This window comes from Labeo rohita, chromosome 4 (genome assembly GCF_022985175.1).
Source record: "Labeo rohita strain BAU-BD-2019 chromosome 4, IGBB_LRoh.1.0, whole genome shotgun sequence".
NCBI classification, from domain to species: domain Eukaryota; kingdom Metazoa; phylum Chordata; class Actinopteri; order Cypriniformes; family Cyprinidae; genus Labeo; species Labeo rohita.
The window spans coordinates 20,044,409-20,061,270 of NC_066872.1; the positions used below are offsets into that span (position 1 = coordinate 20,044,409).

Sequence of the window (16,862 nt, forward strand, 5' to 3'; positions counted from 1 at the left end):
ACAATAAAAACACATATAGACACACACACACTGATTTCTGACACACATTTATTCTGTTATTTGAATTTCAGAAGTTGAGCTGCAGTATTAATGTCATGAAGAGACTTGATAACATCTCACTCTTACTGATTCATCATGCAGCTCAGAGCATTATGGGTAGAATCTCTCATTAGTCTGATCTGATTCATCAACACAGTTTCACTGATGATGAAGGATAAACATAAAACCCAGGATAGAGCGGCTGAGTGAATGTGGTCTGGACTGTGTGGATGAGACTCATTGTGTCAGAGACGCTGTAGAAGGACAGAGTTCCTGCACTCTCATCCACATACACTCCTGTTCTATAGATATTGTCAGACACTGCTATTCTACTGAAATCATCATCATCATTATCATAATCATCCACATACACTCCTATTCTACTGATGATGGGCTCTAAAGGGAGACGAGTCTCTGTGTTATTGTGTCTGAATGAGTAACTATAGGGAGAGCAGAACAAACTCCAGGACTGATCATTACATCCAAACAAACACTCAACACTGCCTCCCTTCCTGCTGATGCTCTTATATGACACTGATATACACATACCATAATCTCCACTGCACTCAATCTCCCAGTAACAGCGTCCACACACACTCTCTCTACACAACACCTGATGATACACATCAAATCTGTCTGGATGATCAGGATACGACTGATACCCAAACACACGTGTCACCTTTCTGTTCTCCTCAGACAGAATGAGTTCAGTGTTTGCTGTGTTTGGATCCAGTGTGAGAAAACAGGCATCTGAACACAAGAACAGACACATTTATAACACAACAACAATCACTACAGCTGTGTGTGTGTGTGTGTGTGTGTGTGTGTACTTGTTCTTACATTGTGGATAGTAAAACCTGAAATTTTTGACATTGTGGGGACTGGCCTGCGGTCCCCACAATGTAAAAAAAATGATTAAAAATAGTAAATGATGTTTATCTGAAAGTGTAACGATGCAAACAGGTTTTCTGTAAGGGGTAGGTTTAGGGTTAGGGTTGAGTTAGGGGATAGACAATATTGTTTTGTCAGTACAAAAACTATAGAAGTCTATGGCAAATCCCCACAGTTGACAAAAACAAATCTGTGTGTGTGTGTGTGTGTGTGTGTTGTAGACATACATTTCTTCAGTCCTGCTGTAATCCTGGATTCTCCTCCATGATCCACACTAGAAAACACACACACACACACACACACACATTCAGTCAGTCAACAAACTGTTGCTATGCAGTTGCCATGGTACTCAGGGTGGTTGCAATGCAGTTGCTAAGGTACTTGGGGTGGTTGCTAGGCTGTTGCTATATTGTTGCTAGGGTATTTGTGTTGGTGGCTAGGCTGTTGCTATGTTGTTGCCAAGGTACACAAGGTGGTTGCTAGGGTGTTGCTGTGCAGTTGCTAGGGTACATGGGGCGGTTGCTAGTAGGGCTTTGTATCTTCATATATCTCACATTCAGTAGGGTGACCAGACATCCCAGTTTTTGTTGTCCTGTCCCCGACTGGATCTGTCCCCAGAAATGTCCCCGTTTTTACAGCACGTTCAAAACAACCTGCACATGCACTGTAAAAGCTTGTCCAATATCACCAGCTGGTAATCGTGTGATTGTGATTATTTTCACCAGCAGAGGTGCTGTGAGCTATTACTGATTATTTGGTCACGCCGCTACTTTAACCATGAAGAACCTGGACGAGAACAAAGGACAATTATTGTCAAAAGAGATGCCGTTATCGGTTTCAAGGCAGTAACATAATAACTTTACAAGTAAAACAAACTAATAGGCGACCGTTTGTGTTCACTGTACAACAACACACATGATAATGTTGCAGGATTGTTTTGCACACAATATTAAACATTCCTGAAACTTCCATCATCACAACTACAATATGAGAAATATATATAGGCGTGGTCAGAATTGATGGTACCCTCAGTAAATATGATCAAAAATAAATAAATAAATCTGCATTGTTTATTCATTTGATCTTTGGTACAAACTCTCCTCCTCATCATGCATTAGGATAATATAAACACACGTCCTCTTCCAGACAGATTTGGAAGTTGATTAGAACTTAATTATTGGGGATTTTCAGTGCTTGAGCTCTTTTCTTATAGACACTTAATAATTTGTGAGGCTTAACAATCTTTTGCTGCACATCAGAACTATATATTCTTTGGTTTTTCTCATTGTGATCAATGATGAAGGGAATTTGACCTTTGTATCACCTCACATTTACACTCCTGGATAATTTCATGTTCTTTGTCATGCTGGTGTGCTAAAAAAATGGAAATATGAATGGAAATATACTTTATACATATTTTACTCAAGAATTTCTAAGGGTAATTGTGGCCATTGTATATTAGAGACAATTTACTTCACAATGTGATTTTTATTAGATATTAGATATTGTAATATATTATATTATTTAATTAAAGATCAAATGGATGGACAATACAGATTTATTTTCACAGCCTATTTTGATCATATTTAACAAGGGTACCAACAATTCTGACCACGACTGTATATATAAAATAAAATAAATCAATTACACTTGCACAGTTAGATTTGTAGAAAGCACACACTTTGTCAAAATGAGCCTAACATGCAAAATAATAAGCCTGAATAGGGATAGAAAATTCCAAAAGCAAACATAAAATTTGTAAAGTTGTAATTACTGTACTCACTGAAAATGTTAAAGACAGTTAGAAAATATTAAACATGATTATAGATAATCACAAATGAGATTTCAGTGATATTTTTTCCCACTGAACTAGGAAATGTTCTCGGTTTCCATTTCAGAAATCTGGTCACCTTAACATTCAGTCACTCACACACACACACCACACACACATTCAGAAACACAGAAACTTCATTGCTGCCCCCCAATTTTATCAATAAAATAGCTTCACCGCTGAAGAGCTATGTTATATTTCTCATCAAGGAGTTTGTAATATAATTTTTTTAGAAGTAATTTAATGCCACAGCTGCACTGTTAAAAAAGAAACTCTGCAAAAACGTCAGTAATTCATAATAAACACATCTAATTAACATTTATAATTTAACATTCGGCTGACATGTTGTGAGAATATGTAACAGAACAATGTGTTTAAAGAGAATAAAAAATAATATTAAAATGAGATTGATCCTGCTTGTTGTTTATTAATTCCAGTGATGATGTTTTACCATGTTGTCCGTTGACGCTGTATATAGCGATGCCATTCGAATTCTAGTGAACACTGGTCCAACGTGCAATGAACCAGGGAACTTACCAGTGACCGAATTCATGTACACGATATACTGATTCACGAGCTCGGGAGCTTTCAATGTAAATCTGTGGGATTTTTCCCAGTTTTAATCATTAATTTGAAAAAAAAAAAAATCTGATCAGTTAGAAAATATAATAGCACACTAAATCAGTATCTGAGCTGTATTTGGTGGATAAACGGTAGCTTGAAAACTCCAGGAGGAGATACATTTTAAATGTCTCAGAAGAAGATGAAGGAGTTTAAATAGCATTTCAGCAATAGAAGGTTGGCTTTCCCAAGTCAACCTAACTATGATTTTGACTTTCAATGATTATGAAAAGATTATCGAGATACAACAACATGTTAAACATGCTTTAAAACACACCAGCAATGCTAACACAGTGAGCTGCTCCCCACCTGGTTATCTCAGATCTCTTCCAAAAAAAACATGGTTTTGATTATCATGTAAATTACACTGAAATCATGCGTTTTATACCCATTTCAGTTTGAACTTCTGACATATGGTTTTCTGAGCGCACAAATCCACAGCACGTGGACAGAAAGCGGTTGTCACACAGCATGCAAGTACTAAAATAAGTTCTCTTTAATGTCTTATTGTTTAAACTGTCAAAGATACACAAGTTTATGTTAAAAATACAGGAGTTACAAACAGGGCTTGACATCAACTTTTTTGCTCACCAGTCACTGTGGCTAGTGGTTTTCCATAATTACTAGCCACTCAGCATTTTCATTGGCTACATAATTTTGTTGTAGGGAGTTACTGCACACTAAAATGTATTTAAATTGATTTCCAGTGTCTCTTTTTTTGCCTATTTAATGGGCATTTTTCCCTAACCATATTAAATGTAACCAATCTTTCCACTGCAGAAGAAACAGAAGTTTAAATGGCCATTTAAATGCATTTACACGTCTAATGAAGCTAAAGTGTAGCATGAAAGCATTTACATTGTAAAATTGTAACAGTATAAATAATGTTATAAACTTAGTGTTTAAAATCAGTTTGTAATATAAAAATATGAAATATTGGAAAAAATACAAAGATAAGCTACTTTTAAATATGAAAATAAACCACCAATAGGAGGCAGCAAGTGACTGTTTTAATGAATGAGTCACTGATTCATTCAAGAATGAAGCAAGTGCCCGTCTTCATGAATGGATCATTGAATCATTGACGCAAGTGATTCATTCAGAAACGTTGAATCATTCAGTAACGAAACACTGCTGTATGTTGCTCAGCGATATGTGACTGTTCAGCTGTGATCTTTGTTTTTAACTAATTTTGTTATCCAAAATCAATCTCACATTTACAAGTGTGGTTTTCAGGGAAAACTGCACTGTCTTGGTCGTGACACGTTGTATAACTAGGCTATATGTTATAAATATATTTGTTTCTTCTGTGTGCAGTTGAGTTTACTTGTGTTGATTTCTCCAAGAGATTGTCTCACACACAGACAGGCTGTGCGATCCTCAACTGGCGTGACCTTATTACTGTCAATACATTATTCATTAGCAATTGCCGTTCACACCAAATGTAGTAAAATCAGAATTATTCTCGCCAAAATGCTTCCCTAATTAGATGTTTTGATCAGATTAGTTGTCTGGTTGGGAAATTCTCTTTCACATGCCCCTTCAAAAAAATCCATGTGTCCCAGACAAGCATTAATGTAAATTAAATCAACAAATCCACTACTCTCTTGTCTCCTCTGAGGCTGTGAAAAACACAATGGCAGTGCAGTGGGTGGAAACGTGCAGATTATGGGGCGGTAATATTATAATAAGATCCCCTTTCTACGTCACAGGGGGAGCGAAATCTGACACACTCATTTTTTTCACAAAACAAAATTACTGGATTTTCCTTTTTCATGTTTTCTGTGTTGGTAGATGCACCAGAGACCCGATTATAGCTCTTGAACACGGAAAAAGTCCTATTTTCATGTCACCTTCATACATGCTAGTATCATGATAGCAAAAATAATAAATACATTTGAATTAATTATTATTTTAATTCTTAGGAGGTCTCCCATCCAGGTACTGATCAGGCTTAACCCTGTTTAGCTTCAGGGTTAGTTTAACTGTCTGCTCCTGTTTTGTGGCCAGTTAGGAGTTAAAGTAATGTTTTTTGTTCATTTGTTTTGTCTGAACAGTTTATTTCAGATTTTACTTCTCAGACTAGTGATCTTTAATTTTTTAGATTGTTGCATTCTCTAGAAACTCCTAGACTCATATAGATATACAGAGACACTGAAATGTTTAAACAATAAAACCCAAAAACTCTTCCTGCTTGACATACTTGAGTTTGTCCAGTTTGCAGTTTGGATCCTTCAGTTTTTCAGACTCCTGAATCTCCTGGGTGATTGTAGCTCAGGTCCAGCTCTCTCAGGTGTGAGGGGTTTGAACTCAGAACTGAAGACACACAATGACAGCCTTTCTCTGTCACCATACAGCCAGACAACCTACAAAAACATACAATAACAGTCCACATCACATGAATGTGGTTGTTTTTCTTTTTTATATTGAACTGATTTATTCCACAAAAAAGATCATTTTGTGCTCATTTAGCATTATCAGGAAGAAACAAATATTACCCCAAATCATTGAACATTATATATCTTTCATTTAAATGCAAAAGTAAAGTGTTAAATCTCTCACAAACAATAGTGGCACAATACTGGTCCTGAAATCTTATATCAACAAAGTAATAAAAGAAAGAATATAAAGATTAGATTTAAAACCAAAACTTGTAATGTTGTAAAATGAAATAAGAAGCCATTTTCAGATTCTCACAGTCGCATTTGTAAATGCAACACTGAAATCCACATATGAAGATTTTAAGCCTGATTTTGAGCCTGATTTGTACCCCTAGGCAATCAGGGGGAATAGCCTGATTCAAGGATTGTCGCAAATGATTTTTTGTCCAGAAAAAAATCCTCAATTGTGTGTTGTCATTAAGATTAATTTACTGCTCCTGATCACGTCAGAGCCCGCAGGATCCCAAATCATAAATACCTAACATGTTTGATATTTATGACTCTTGATCATGCTGCCTCTGCATGTGATACCCGCAATAGTTCCCCAGATCTCAATTTAATCAAGCGTCTGTGGGATGTGCTGAAAAAAACAAGTCCGATCTATGGAGGCCCCTCCTCACAACTTACAGGACTAACATCTTGGTGCCAGATATCGCAGCAAACCTTCAGAGGTCTAATGGAGTCCATACCTCAATGGATCAGGGTTATTTTTGCAGCAAAAAGGGGGACCAACACAATATTAGGAAGGTTAGTCATCCCCTTGTCAACCACGCTGCAATTGGAGTGGTTAGCCATGCCCACGCCTGGTTGTACGGAGGTACTAGACGGTGTTAAATACCCTCAAACGAAAGCAAAAGCAATTGAAGATCTGGCAAACTATTCTCGGACCCAGGCCCGTCTTTTTCCCCCTTCTCCCAAAACAGCTTATACTACTGCTTCAGCTATTAAAATAGTTCAGTTTTGTATGCAATGGCACAGTGATTATATTTCGTTTGTTTAGAAAAAAAAAAATGTTTTGAAGCCTTTTTCGTTAAATATATGTTTTTGTTTTTTTTAAAGAAGCGGCCAGCGAAAGGCTAATTATAGTCGGTTTGATAACTTTTGCCTTCTCAAATCATCACACCTTGCCTACAATAAAATCTATAAATATAAAACAGTTGAAGTATAAAACAATGTTAGTTAAAAGATTAAACAAAAATTCTAGCAAAATTCCTGAGGCCCAGATCAGGCCCACACCTGACATTTTCATCTGGCCCACATACAGGTTTGAACCCAAATGCTTCTCACTCAGATTCAGTAAGTCTGTAAGATCTATCATGATTTTATATGCGGGCCACTTTAGGCTCACGCCCACATTAGCCAGTGCTTACTTTGCCATATCTTTGCCAAAACTGGCCCAGATACATTTTAATGTAATGGACCACATTTACTGAAACATATGATTGCGTCACATTTTTGCCAAAGGTGACCCACATTTGGTTGGCACTATTTGGGCCATATTCAATATTTACCACATGCACCACTTTAGGGACACATTCAGATTACACATCGCAGTGAACACCGCATATTTGCCTAAAAAGGCCCACATGGGATTTAATACATTTGGGTTACTTTTGCTATTTAACATGTGGGCCACTTCAGGCTTACATCCCTTTTGTCCGGGCCATAAGAAGGCCAGCAGTGCCATATCATTGGCTTAAGTGGCCCACATCCGGATACTATCTGGGAATTTTTTGTCTCTTTTTCTGGCATTGCATTGAGAGCAGATTAAATAATTGTTGACACAATTTAATGGACTTTTACTGTGATAGCATTTTGTTAATTATTTTATGAAAAAACAATTACCTCAGTATCTCCAGCTGACAGTTTGGACTCTTCAGTCCTTCAAAAAGAAGCATTACTCCAGAATCCTGCAGGTCATTGTTACTCAGGTCCAGTTCTCTCAGGACAGAGTTTGATGATTGTAAAACTGATGACAAATTCCCACAACACTGAGCAGTGAGATTACACATGGAAAACCTGAACAAGAAGAACACAGTAATAACATACAGAATTAATCTTAAAATTGTGATTTAAAAAAAAGAAATAATCAATCAATCAATCAAGTATTTTAAAACTCAAACCTCAATATTGCCAGCTTAGAGTTTGGACTCTTTAGTCCTTCAGAAAGAAACTTCACTCCATGATCCTGCAGGTCATTGTTACTCAGGTCCAGCTCTCTCAAGACAAAGTTTGAGGATTTCAAAACTGATGACAAATTCCCACAAGACTGAGCAGTGAGATTACACATGGAAAACCTGAACATAGTAATTGAATACAGAATTAATTTTAGTGTGATTCTTTTTAATAAATGAATAAATAAATAATCAAGTATTTTAAAACTCAAACCTCAATATCTCCAGCTTAGAGGTTGGACTCTTCAGTCCATCAGAAAAAAGTTTCACTCCATGATCCTGCAAGTCATTGTTACTCAGATCCAGCTCTCTCAGGACAGAGTTTGAGGACTGTAGAACTGAAGACAAACTTTCACAAGACTGAGTAGTGAGATGACACCTATACAGCCTGTGAAGAGAACAAAACAAACAGCCATATTAATGTGAATTTATTAGATAGGTTATATAGTTTATAATCTGGAGTGCATGTTTGTCTAGATCAAAATATGGCTACTGATTTAGCACATCTGATCTCTTCTGAAAGCTGGTTCCAACAGCTGGTGGCATAATAGCTACAAGCAGATTCCACCTGGTTGGGGTGAACCCTTGGTATTACTAATTTACTTGATCCTAATGATCTGAGTGGTCTGTTAGGCTTACATTTAGTGGGCATATCTGCAATGTATTTAGGTCCTAGACCATTTAGTGATTTATAAATGGGCAATAATACTTTAAAATCAATCCTAAATATAACTGGAAGCCAGTGTAAGGATCTGAGGACTGGTGTAATATGCTCAGATTTTCTGGTTCTAGTCCGCAGTGTTCTGGATGAGCTGCAGCTGTCTAATGGTCTTCTTGGGAAGGCCAGTGAGGAGACCATTACAGTAATCCACCCTGCTGGTGATAAAGGCTCTCCAAGTCTTGACTGGAAACATCTAATTATTGCAGCGTTTTTAAGGTTATAGTGTGCTGATTTAGTTACTGCTTTGACATGACTACTGAAACTAAGGTCTTACTCCAGAATCACACAAAGATTCTTAGGTGTGATTCTGGAGTCAAGGTATGCAAACATTTTAATTAGCCAGTATCAAGTGCTACATCCAAACCAGAAGTGGCCCTCATATGATTTGTGATATAAGGGCATATTTGCCATGTCAAATGTGGGACAAGTTAGTCTTACACACTGATTAAGCTGATTGTGCCGTATATTTGTCAAAAGTGGCCCAAATTGTTATTAATTATTTGGGCAAAATTAATCATTTTATATGCAGGCCACTTCAGGCTCACACCCACATTAGCCAGTGCTTACACTGCCATATCTTTGCCAAGACTGGCCCAGATACATTTTAATATACCTGGGTTGCATTTGCTGAAACATATGTACAGTATGTGGACCACATTTGGTTTATACCCTGATTATCCTTTGTCGATTGTGCCACATTTTTGCCAAAGGTGGACCACATTTGGTTGGCACGTTTTGGGCCATATTTAATATTTACCACATGCATGACTTTAGGGTCACATTCAGATTACACATTGTAGTGAACACCGCATATTTGCCTAAAGATGCCCACATGTGCCACTTCAGGCTCACATCCCTTTTGTCCAGGCCATAAGAAGGCCAGCAGTGTCATATCATTGCCTTAAATGGCCCACATCTGGATACTATCTGGGAATGTTTTTGTCTCTTGTTCTGGCATTGCATTGAGAGCAGATTAAATATTTGTTGACAAAATTTAATGGACTTCTATTGTGGTAGCATTTTGTTAATTATTTTATGGTAAACCAGTTACCTCAGTATCTCCAGCTGACAGTTTGGACTCTTCAGTCCTTCAGAAAGAAGCATCACTCCAGAATCCTGCAGGTCATTGTTACTCAGGTCCAGTTCTTTCAGGACAGAGTTTGATGATTGTAAAACTGATGACAAACTCCCACAAGACTGAGCAGTGAGATTACATATGGACAATCTGAACAAGAACAACACAGTAATTTAATACAGAATTAATCTTAGTGTGATTCTTTTGAAAAAATAAATAATCAAGTATTTTAAAACTTAAACCTCAATATCTCCAGCTTAGAGTTTGGACTCTTCATTCCTTCAGAAAGAAGCTTCACTCCATGATCCTGCAGGTCATTGTTACTCAGATCCAGCTCTCTCAGGACAGAGTTTGATGACTGTAGAGCTGAAGACAAACTTTCACAGGACTGAGCAGTGAGATGACACCCACACAACCTGTGAAGAAAACAAAACAAAAAGCAATATTAATGTGAATTTATTAGATAAGTTATATAGTTTATAATCTGGAGTGCATGTTTGTACTGAATAACACGTTATAATATGAACAATACCAAAGCACTTCTATATAATTTCAAAAATATTATAGTTTATTAGCAGTTTATAAACTGTAGTTAGTGAGTTCATTTATTGTCATATACAACCCCTGGCAAAAAGTATGGAATCACCCCTCTCAGAAGATGTTCATTCAAATGTTGAATTGTGTAGAAAACAAAACAAGCACATATATGCCACAAAACAATTTTCACTCAATCCAAACTTCTGGCTGTATAAAACACTTTTTTAAAAAAACAAAAACAAAAAAAGATAACTATAGTCAATTACAACTGTTTTTACAGATCACACAGAGGAAAAAAATATGGAATCACACAAATCTGAGGAAAATTATGTGGAATCACCAAATAAAAACAATACTAGTACTTTGTTGCACCACCTCTGGCTTTTATAACAGCTTGAATTCTCTGAGGCATGGATTTAACTAATGACAAACAGTATACTTCATCAATCTGTCTCCAGCTTTGTCTTATTGCAGTTGCCAGATCAGCTTTGCAGGTTGAAGCCTTGTCATGGACCATTTTCTTTAATTTCCACCGCAGATTTTCAATTGGATTGAGGTCCGGACTATTAGGACTATGGTATTCTTCATTGACATTATATGTCTTTCCTGTAGGAATGTTTTCACAGATTTTGCCCTATGGCACAATGCATTATCATCCTGAAAAATGATGCTACCATCACCAAACATCCTTTCAATTGATGGAATAAGAAAAGTGTCCAAAATCTCAACATAAACTTGTGCATTTATAGAAGATGTAATGACTGTCATCTCTCCCATACCCTTACCTGACATACAACCCCATATCATTAATGACTGTGGAAATTTGCATGTTTTCTTCAGGCAGTTGTCTTTATAAATTTCTTTGGAACAGCACCAAACAAAAGTTCCAGCATCATCACCCTGCCCAATGCAGATTTGTGATTCATCACTGAATATAACTCTCATCCAGTCATCCACAGTCCAAGACTGTCTTTCTTTAGCCCACTGAAACCTTGTTTTTTTCTGTTTAGATGTTAATGATGGTTTTCGTTTGGCTTTTCTGTATGTAAATCCCATTTCTTTCAGGCGATTTCTTATAGTCCGGTCACAGACATTGACTCCACTTTCTGCCCATTTGTTCCTCATTTGTTTTGTTGTGCATTTTCTGTTTTCAAGGCATATTGCTTTAAGTTTTCTGTCTTTGCGCTTTAATGTCTTTCTTGGTCTACCAGTACACTTCCCTTTTACAACCTTTCCATTTGATTTGTACTTGGTCCAGATTTTAGACACAGCTGACTGGGAACAACCAACATCTTTTGCAACATTCCGTGAAGATTTACCTTCTTCGAGAAGTTTGATAATCCTCTCCTTTGTTTCAACTGACATCTCTCGTGTTGGAGCCATGAGTTATGTCAATCATCTTGGTTCAACACATCACTAATGTGTGCAAGCACTCTTTTTTAACTGCAGACTAATTAGCAGTTGTAATCAGATACAGGTGTTTGTTTTAGAAATGCAAAGTGCATGGTGATTACATATAATTTTCCTCAGATTTGTGTGAATATTTTCCATATTTTTTTCCTCTGTGTGATCTGTAAAAACAGTTGTAATTGACTATAGTTATCTTTCTTTGCTTTTTTTAAAAAAAGTGTTTTATACAGCCAGAAGTTTGGATTGTTGAGTGAAAATTGTTTTGTGGCATATATGTGCTTGTTTTTTTTTTTCTACACAATTAAACATTTGAATGAACATCTTCTGAGAGGGGCGATTCCATACTTTTTGCCAGGGGTTGTATAATACTTTGTTGACAACTTATTAACTGCAGATTGTTCTCACTTTAGATTGGGTCAAAGAGCATCTGAAAATATCATAAATTAAGTGCTTTAAACCACCTTTTACTGGACATTAATTGCACTAAAATGCAGTGATCCTTGAAATGTTTACAAATACATTAAGCACACATACACACATTGGGGTTCCATGTTTTATAGGGACCTTGCATAGTATACTGTATAAATTATACTGTATAAACTGTATATCCATTTTCCACTAAGCCTAACTCTAAACCTACCCCTAATCCTAACTGATGTATTTTAACAACATAATCTAATAAGTATTTGTATGCATTTCATATTGACAGCATTTAATTTTTTAAGTAGTTATGTTTAACTGTGGGCAAAGGCTTAATGTATTTGTACATTTTAAGAAACTCTTAATACTAATGCAATTAATGACAAATAAAGGTTAAAACAATAAAACAATAAATTAAATTATAAAAATTAACCAATAATAATTTGTTAATTACAGTGACAATAAATTAAGACCTCACTGTTTGTATATAGTCTATTAATATATTAACAACAGGTTATGAACTATTGAATAACTACAGTTTGCAAATTATTTGTAAATGCTTTTTACTGTATACTTTTTTTTTCAAATGTTACCACTTTATCCATTAAAATGTCTTAAGTAAAGTAAGTAACTTAAGTAAACACAAATGTCCCAACACCTACAAAGCCTGAAAAATGTCTTAGGGTCAACTCTTGAGGGTTAAGCTCTTAACTCATCTGTGCATTTGAGCTCAACACTGCAGTAAATCGTTCATGAATCAAACTGATCCAGTTCAACTCACTGATTCAGTGATCCAGTCACAGTGGTTGTCAAGTTATCAACACACTGAATCTGTCCTACTGAAATGAGGCAAGAACCAAAAATAATAAGATCCTCAGAGCTGAGAATTTTACTGTTGAAGTGAATATAAAGCTAATTTGAAATGTTGAAAGAAGTCATTAAGGAAGTTTAGGTATTATTTCATTCTCATAACTGCATTACAAAATTCCAGGTGTTCCAGGATGGTTGGGAACACTGACTATTTTTTTTATCAGGTTTTTTGAGTAGGCATTGTCTGTCTTGTGTTCTTGGAGAAAAGGCCACTGATACAATCACACTGCAATATAGATAGGGGAAATATCTGCTATATAGTTATGAGACACCAATTTTTTATCCACATATTTGAACATTCAGTGAATGTGAATGTCAAACCTCAGTATGTTCAGTCAACAGTGTGAACTCTTCAGTCCATCAGTCATTCAATTGTTTAGTGATGTAGAACAAAATCTTCAATTAAACATTAGTCAGTGAAATTACTCACAGTGCTTTTCTGCAGCATCTCACAGCTGGGATGAGTCTCTCATAGTTTGAAGGTGACGTGAACCTCTTTGGGTTGAACTCATCCAGCACCTTCTCTGACATGAACAGTACGTAGGTCAGCACTGTGCACATTGAAGATGAGAGGTCTCTTCCTGGATGTTCATCTGAACTGAGGTAACTCTGGATTTCCTCATATAATGAATGATCTTTGAGCTCAAGTAAGCAGTAAAATAGGTTAACTAAAGCTTCATCTGAGATAAAATACTTATTTTGTTCTTGTTTAATGTATTCAATTGTTTTTGTGATGCTCTCTGTGGTGTCTTCAGTGTGTGTGATCAGGCCTTTAAGCAGGTTTTGACTGGATTTCAGTGAAATGCCCATTAGAAACCGCAGGAACAGGTCCAGATGTCCTCTCTTATTCTCCATGGCCTTATCAACAGTGTTCTGCAGTAGCTTCTGCAATGTGATATTTTCTTCTGATTTATCAAAGAAAAACTGAAGCTCCTGCATGTTCTTGTTCAGGTAGCAGATGAACACATGCACTGCAGCGAGAAACTCTTGAACACTCAGATGCACAAAAGAGAAGACCTTTGCTCCATGAAGTCCGTGTTCCCTTTTGAAGATCTCAGCGATCATTCCTGTGAACTCAGTGTCTTTACTAGCATCAATACCACATGCTTTTAGATCTTCCTTATAGAACACAATGTATTCCTGCTTCAGTTGTTCAAATGCTAACTTGGCTAACTTCAAAATCATCTCTCTATTTAATTGCAAGTGCTCTGAAGATTCTCTTTCTTCTTTTACATCATACTTCTGGTTCTTCATATTCATCTGTATAAGCAGAAAGTGAATGTACATTTCAGTCAGTGTTATGCTGATGTTCTCTGCATTGTTCTCAATGAGAATATCCTGAAGTACTGTGGCCGTGATCCAGCAGAACACAGGAATGTGGCACATGATGTAGAGACTACGAGACATCTTAATGTGTGAGATGATTTTGGAAGCCAGATTCTCATCTGTGATTCTCTTTCTGAAGTACTCCTCCTTCTGTTGGTCAGTGAATCCTCGCACCTCTGTAAATAAACCTACATAGCGAGGAGGGATCTGATTGGCTGCTGCTGGTCGTGATGTCACCCACACAAGAGCTGATGGAAGCAGATCCCCTTTGACCAGACTTGTAAACAGCACATCTACAGATGCTTTTTTCTCAACAGTGTTCAGAGACCTACTTTTAAAATTCAGAGGCAGGTGACTCTCATCAAGTCCATCAAATATAAACACAAGCTTACATTCCTCATATAACTTTGATTTCTCCAGGTTCTTCAGTTCAGGATAAAATTCCAGCAGAAGTTCATGGAGACTGAAATCTTCATTTGTCATTAAGTTAATCTCTCTGAATGGAAGCAGGAACACACAATGTATATCCTGATTGACTTCTCCTTCTGCCCAGTCAAGGATGAACTTGTGCACAGAGACAGTTTTTCCAATGCCAGCAACTCCCTTGGTCAGCACAATCTTTTTCTCATTGTTTTTCCTCAGTTCAGTAAATATATCATTACATTTGATTGGTTTGTCCTGTGTTTTTTTGTTCTTAAAAGCATCATCAATCTTCACAATCTCATGTTCCTGATTAACATCTTTCATATCTCCCTCTGTGATGAACAGTTCTGTGTAAACAGCCTTGAGTTCTGTTTCATCTTCTTTGTTGCCCTCAAAAATATGTTCTGTTTTCTTCTTCATATTCATTTTGTGAGTCAAAAGTGAGTCCAAAAACTTCTGCAGCTTCCAATCCTCTGTTAAATAGACTGAATATAATACAAAATGAGGCATTTCATTCTGGAAATTCTTTCCCATAAATTTTAATTTATAATATACTGAATTTATAATACACAGTCATGGCCTTGGTAAATATAAACAAATTAATCTGCATCGGTAATATACTTGATCTTTTATTAAAAAAAAATAAAATAAAAATAAAAATAGGGGTAAATCTCCTTATAAAATAAAAGTTTTTCTCAAATACACAATTGCCACAATTATTGACACCCATTTATTCAGTAGTTTTGGAAATCCTCCATTTGCCAAGATTACAGCTCTGAGTGTCTCTTATAATGGCATGAGTGTGTGTATATAAACATAGTATATATACATAGCAGTATATAAACATAAAAATCTTGAATAATGTAATGCTAACATGATTTATAAAGTAAACTTTGTGCAGAATCCATAATTAAACCAACATATGCTTTTGCTGTTGTAGCATTTACTTTTGCACCTGTTTCAGTATTCAGATCAACTCTGACTTCAGTCTGAGCACAGCTGATTATTTTGACTGGAAGAGAGATGAAAAGATTTATCACTTCTTTTTTTTTACATTACGGGTTTGACATTACAGTATTTTTTTCTTTATTACCTTTGGTGTGTTTGTTCTCTAACTGTTCAGCAAGATGGTTCTGGTTCATCTTTTTTAGGATATGTAACGTGATCTTCACAGCACTTTCTGGTCCAAAACAATCCAGAATCTGATCTACTGTGTCAGTTGCATCTGCTTTCTCCAGTACAGAAACTGGAATAGGTCCATCTTCTCTTAAGTAGCTCTTAAATCTCTTCAATTTTTCTTCTTCCAGATCATCCAGTGTGTCATAAAGCAGTTGCTTAACAGACGCCATCATTCTTCACTGACTGCTGTTGAACATGAGGAAAATGTTTTACAGTAGTTCCACTCTTACTGCACACTCAGTAAATAGGGCCTGAAACTGTATTTTCTGAAGTTTCAAAAAAAATAACCATGAACCTCAGGAGATTATTTTTAATTTATAACACTATTTCCAGAAGAACCAGATGAAATTTCCCCATTTGGATGATCATTCATTTCCTTCTGTTAAATTCATATGACAGAGATTTTATTAACTTGACCAAAAACCTCTATGCTTAAGAAAAAAATTTATTTATATATTATAGCGCCTTTCCATCGCTCAAGATTACTTTACATAGTACAGTTCAACTTAGCGGGGAAAAACATGAATACAATAAGTGACCCTGGTTGTGAAAACCCAGCTGAAGTCATTTTTTGTGATTTACTGTTTTCTACATAAAATCATCCTTTATAAGGTAAAGATCATTACGTAAAAATGTAATCTTGATATCTTTAATACTGACTGAGTAAGGCAATGTCAATGGATGAAATCAAACTTTGATGTTTTTTATCTCAAAGTAAGATTTTGAGACTTTAGCCAGGATTTCACAGAAAGGGTCACATACGCATCTGGAAGACTGTATAAAGTTTCTTCTTAGTTTAGCAAAGGAAAATCAGTCTCCTCTTGGCTTATATCAAAATCCTTTGACATTTTTCTTTACAAATCCTCGTTTTATACTCAATTTGTGACTGGTGTTTTGTTTTGCT

The 16,862-nt window shown here is 36.2% G+C and overlaps 1 protein-coding gene across 1 annotated transcript; it reads right to left on the minus strand.

The window, feature by feature from the left end:
• Nucleotides 1-718: 718 nt before the first annotated feature.
• On the minus strand, nt 719-16,209 carry LOC127164262 (NACHT, LRR and PYD domains-containing protein 3). The gene is made up of 11 exons (XM_051108107.1): nt 15,873-16,209; nt 15,735-15,791; nt 13,461-15,264; nt 10,036-10,209; nt 9,770-9,943; nt 8,212-8,385; nt 7,947-8,120; nt 7,669-7,842; nt 5,586-5,748; nt 1,158-1,204; nt 719-789 (listed from the first exon to the last, which is right to left on the minus strand). The coding sequence occupies exons 1-9, from the start codon at nt 16,129-16,131 to the stop codon at nt 5,625-5,627; spliced, it is 3,114 nt and encodes a 1,037-aa protein (XP_050964064.1). The 5' UTR covers nt 16,132-16,209; the 3' UTR covers nt 719-789; nt 1,158-1,204; nt 5,586-5,624.
• Between the last annotated feature and the right edge of the window lie 653 nt (nt 16,210-16,862).

Excerpts from the sequence above, each read along its gene's own strand:
- LOC127164262 (XM_051108107.1), bottom strand. The coding sequence starts at position 16,131 with ATGATGGCGTCTGTTAAGCAACTGCTTTATGACACACTGGATGATCTG. Across the intron at positions 7,843-7,946 it reads TCTAAGCTGGCAATATTGAG|GTTTTCCATGTGTAATCTCA; the intron begins GTTTGAGTTTTA and ends CTTCTTGTTCAG. Across the intron at positions 5,749-7,668 it reads TGTCAGCTGGAGATACTGAG|GTTGTCTGGCTGTATGGTGA; the intron begins GTAATTGTTTTT and ends ATGTTTTTGTAG.